At 46.3% G+C, this 2,054-nt stretch overlaps 1 protein-coding gene across 1 annotated transcript in view; it reads right to left on the bottom strand.

The window, feature by feature from the left end:
* The window catches only part of ANKRD1 (ankyrin repeat domain 1 (cardiac muscle)), a gene marked incomplete at its 5' end in the record, with an annotated part of 1,976 nt that extends 350 nt beyond the window's left edge, over positions 1–1,626 (bottom strand). Inside the window, 3 exons of the mRNA XM_010286241.1 lie at positions 1,044–1,119; positions 1,262–1,383; positions 1,528–1,626. Of these exons, the coding sequence (XP_010284543.1) occupies positions 1,044–1,119; positions 1,262–1,383; positions 1,528–1,626 (297 nt within the window). The remainder of the gene's footprint in view (positions 1–1,043; positions 1,120–1,261; positions 1,384–1,527) is intronic.
* Between the last annotated feature and the right edge of the window lie 428 nt (positions 1,627–2,054).

The raw sequence follows: 2,054 nt of genomic DNA, 5'->3' as shown, positions 1-2,054 counted from the left end.
GCCCAAGCCATATTAGCAAATACCATGACTAGCAGAGCACGTAGGTGTTTCTTTTGATCTAGTTTAAACTGATTAGAAATACATTTAGATGAAACCTCAATAAGCTGCTCTTCTGTTTAACTGAGAATTCAGATAAGAGTTTGTACTGGCTTAATTAGGTTATGAACCGCATCTAAATTAAACAGGAGCAACTTTTGTGTGCCGACAAAGCCTGGGAGAGCAGGTCTTTGGCCTTTGGGGCTGTATCTTTTGATGATTCCATACCCTGATGAGGGATAATGCCAGGAGCGGTCCTGCTTCAGAGAGTGTGGGCAGAGAGCAGGGAGCCTGCAAAGGCTGCAGTGACTGCTTTCTTCCTTGCCCCCTTAGGTTACGTTGGTTGCCAATCAGACACATTAACTGGCATTAGTAAAACCCACCGTCCATCCCGCTGCTGCTCGGTTTGGGGAGGGGGGCTGTCATGTGCTGTGTTTTTAAGAAGTGCTCGCAGATCTGGCAATGCACCTGCTGCTGCTGTGGGGGCCATGAGCAGAAAGTCAGGCACGGGGCTTCTTAAACTGAAGCTTTGCTGAGCCACGGGGGGTTGTTGCCCAGTGGTCAGGTTAACAGCCAGTCATCCAGATGTAGCGCTTGGGCTTGCCATCAGCTCTGGGCTTAACAGAAAGGAGGTTTCTCCAACAAGCTAAGATCTTTGTTGTCTCGGTAGCAGTTGAAGCCCAGGAGTTGTGCAGAGAGCAAGTGTCTGTATGTTTAGATATTTTCAATATGTGATACGTGAAATTAAAATAAATCACGGGAAGATGTGATGTTTTAAGTTGCAGCTGATGGGTTCTGGGTTTAGAAGAGGTGCTGGTTTTCCCTCTTCTCCCTGACCTCCCCCAAGTTACGCTTTCCCTGTGTCGGCTCTTCTTTAATTAACTCGGAAATGATCTAAGTACGTCTGTTCGCAATAGTCTCTCCCAGCCTTGAAACCCGTGAAACTGGTCTGAAGGGAAACTTATTCTAAAGCTTTTTGAATGACTGCATTTTTTGCTATTACTTACACAGTTCTTTATAGTTAGGTCCGCTCCGTACAGAATCAGCAGCCTGATCATTTTGTAGCGGTTCATTTTTTTTTTCCTTCCTAGAGGCAGGAGACACGGACCACAGCGTCAGCCCCGCCGCGCCGGCACCGCGGTCCGGACCCGACCGCGTAGCCGGGGTTTCTTGCAGAGAAGAACTATCAAGGCAGACAGCGGTCTGATGCTACCTGGTAGCTGGCAGGTGAGGAGTCGTTGGGCTTACCCTGTCTCTGGCGTTGAGATCGGCCTCGCAGGCGATGAGGTGCTCCCCGCAGTCGTACTGACCCGTTCTCACAGCCACGTGCAAAGGGGTGCTGAGCAGCTGAGAGGTGGGAGGAGGAGGCGGTCAGTGGCATGGAACAGGTAAGGGCCGCTTCAAGAACGGCCGCTGAAAATGGTCTGCTTGGAGTAAGGGTCAGCTTTTCCTCTCCACTTCAGAAAGCTGCTGCGTCCCAGAAGCACGTACCTTGTCTCTTGCGTTTCTGTTTATCCCTTTGTCCAGTAAGAACTTCAGCACATCCAGGTTCCCCCCCCGGCATGCCCAGTGCAGGGCTGTAGATTCAAGCTGCAGCAGGAAAAACAAATGGAAAGTAATTTAATCCATCATTATATTTTAAAATAAATTAAACCATTTTGATCAAATTTCTAAATTAATCCAAAATTATTTTCATGCAATTTAACTTAAAGCACTTCACTGTGATCACTGGGTTGTTTCTAGTAACAGCTTTTGTTATTTTGCCCGAATTTCTTTAGTACTGTGAGTTTCTCACTCTTCACACTCGCTGCATATTGCTCTTAAAGACAGAGATCTTGGCAACACTGTGAAAGAGGATGTGTTTTGTCTATTTTGTGAACTTAGAAGTTATCTTTAGCCAGGTATGTGGCTGGTATGTGCTAGTTAATATATTTTATTCGATGCCTTTTGGGTTCTAAAATGCATAGAAAATGAAGCTCAAGGGAAAGAATAGTTCTCTTTTTAAAAAAAAAAAAAAA

The sequence above is a fragment of the Phaethon lepturus genome, unplaced genomic scaffold (assembly GCF_000687285.1).
Source record: "Phaethon lepturus isolate BGI_N335 unplaced genomic scaffold, ASM68728v1 scaffold56070, whole genome shotgun sequence".
NCBI lineage: Eukaryota > Metazoa > Chordata > Aves > Phaethontiformes > Phaethontidae > Phaethon > Phaethon lepturus.
Note: the sequence above shows the minus strand (reverse complement) of the source record. Positions and strands in the feature narration are given on the sequence as shown.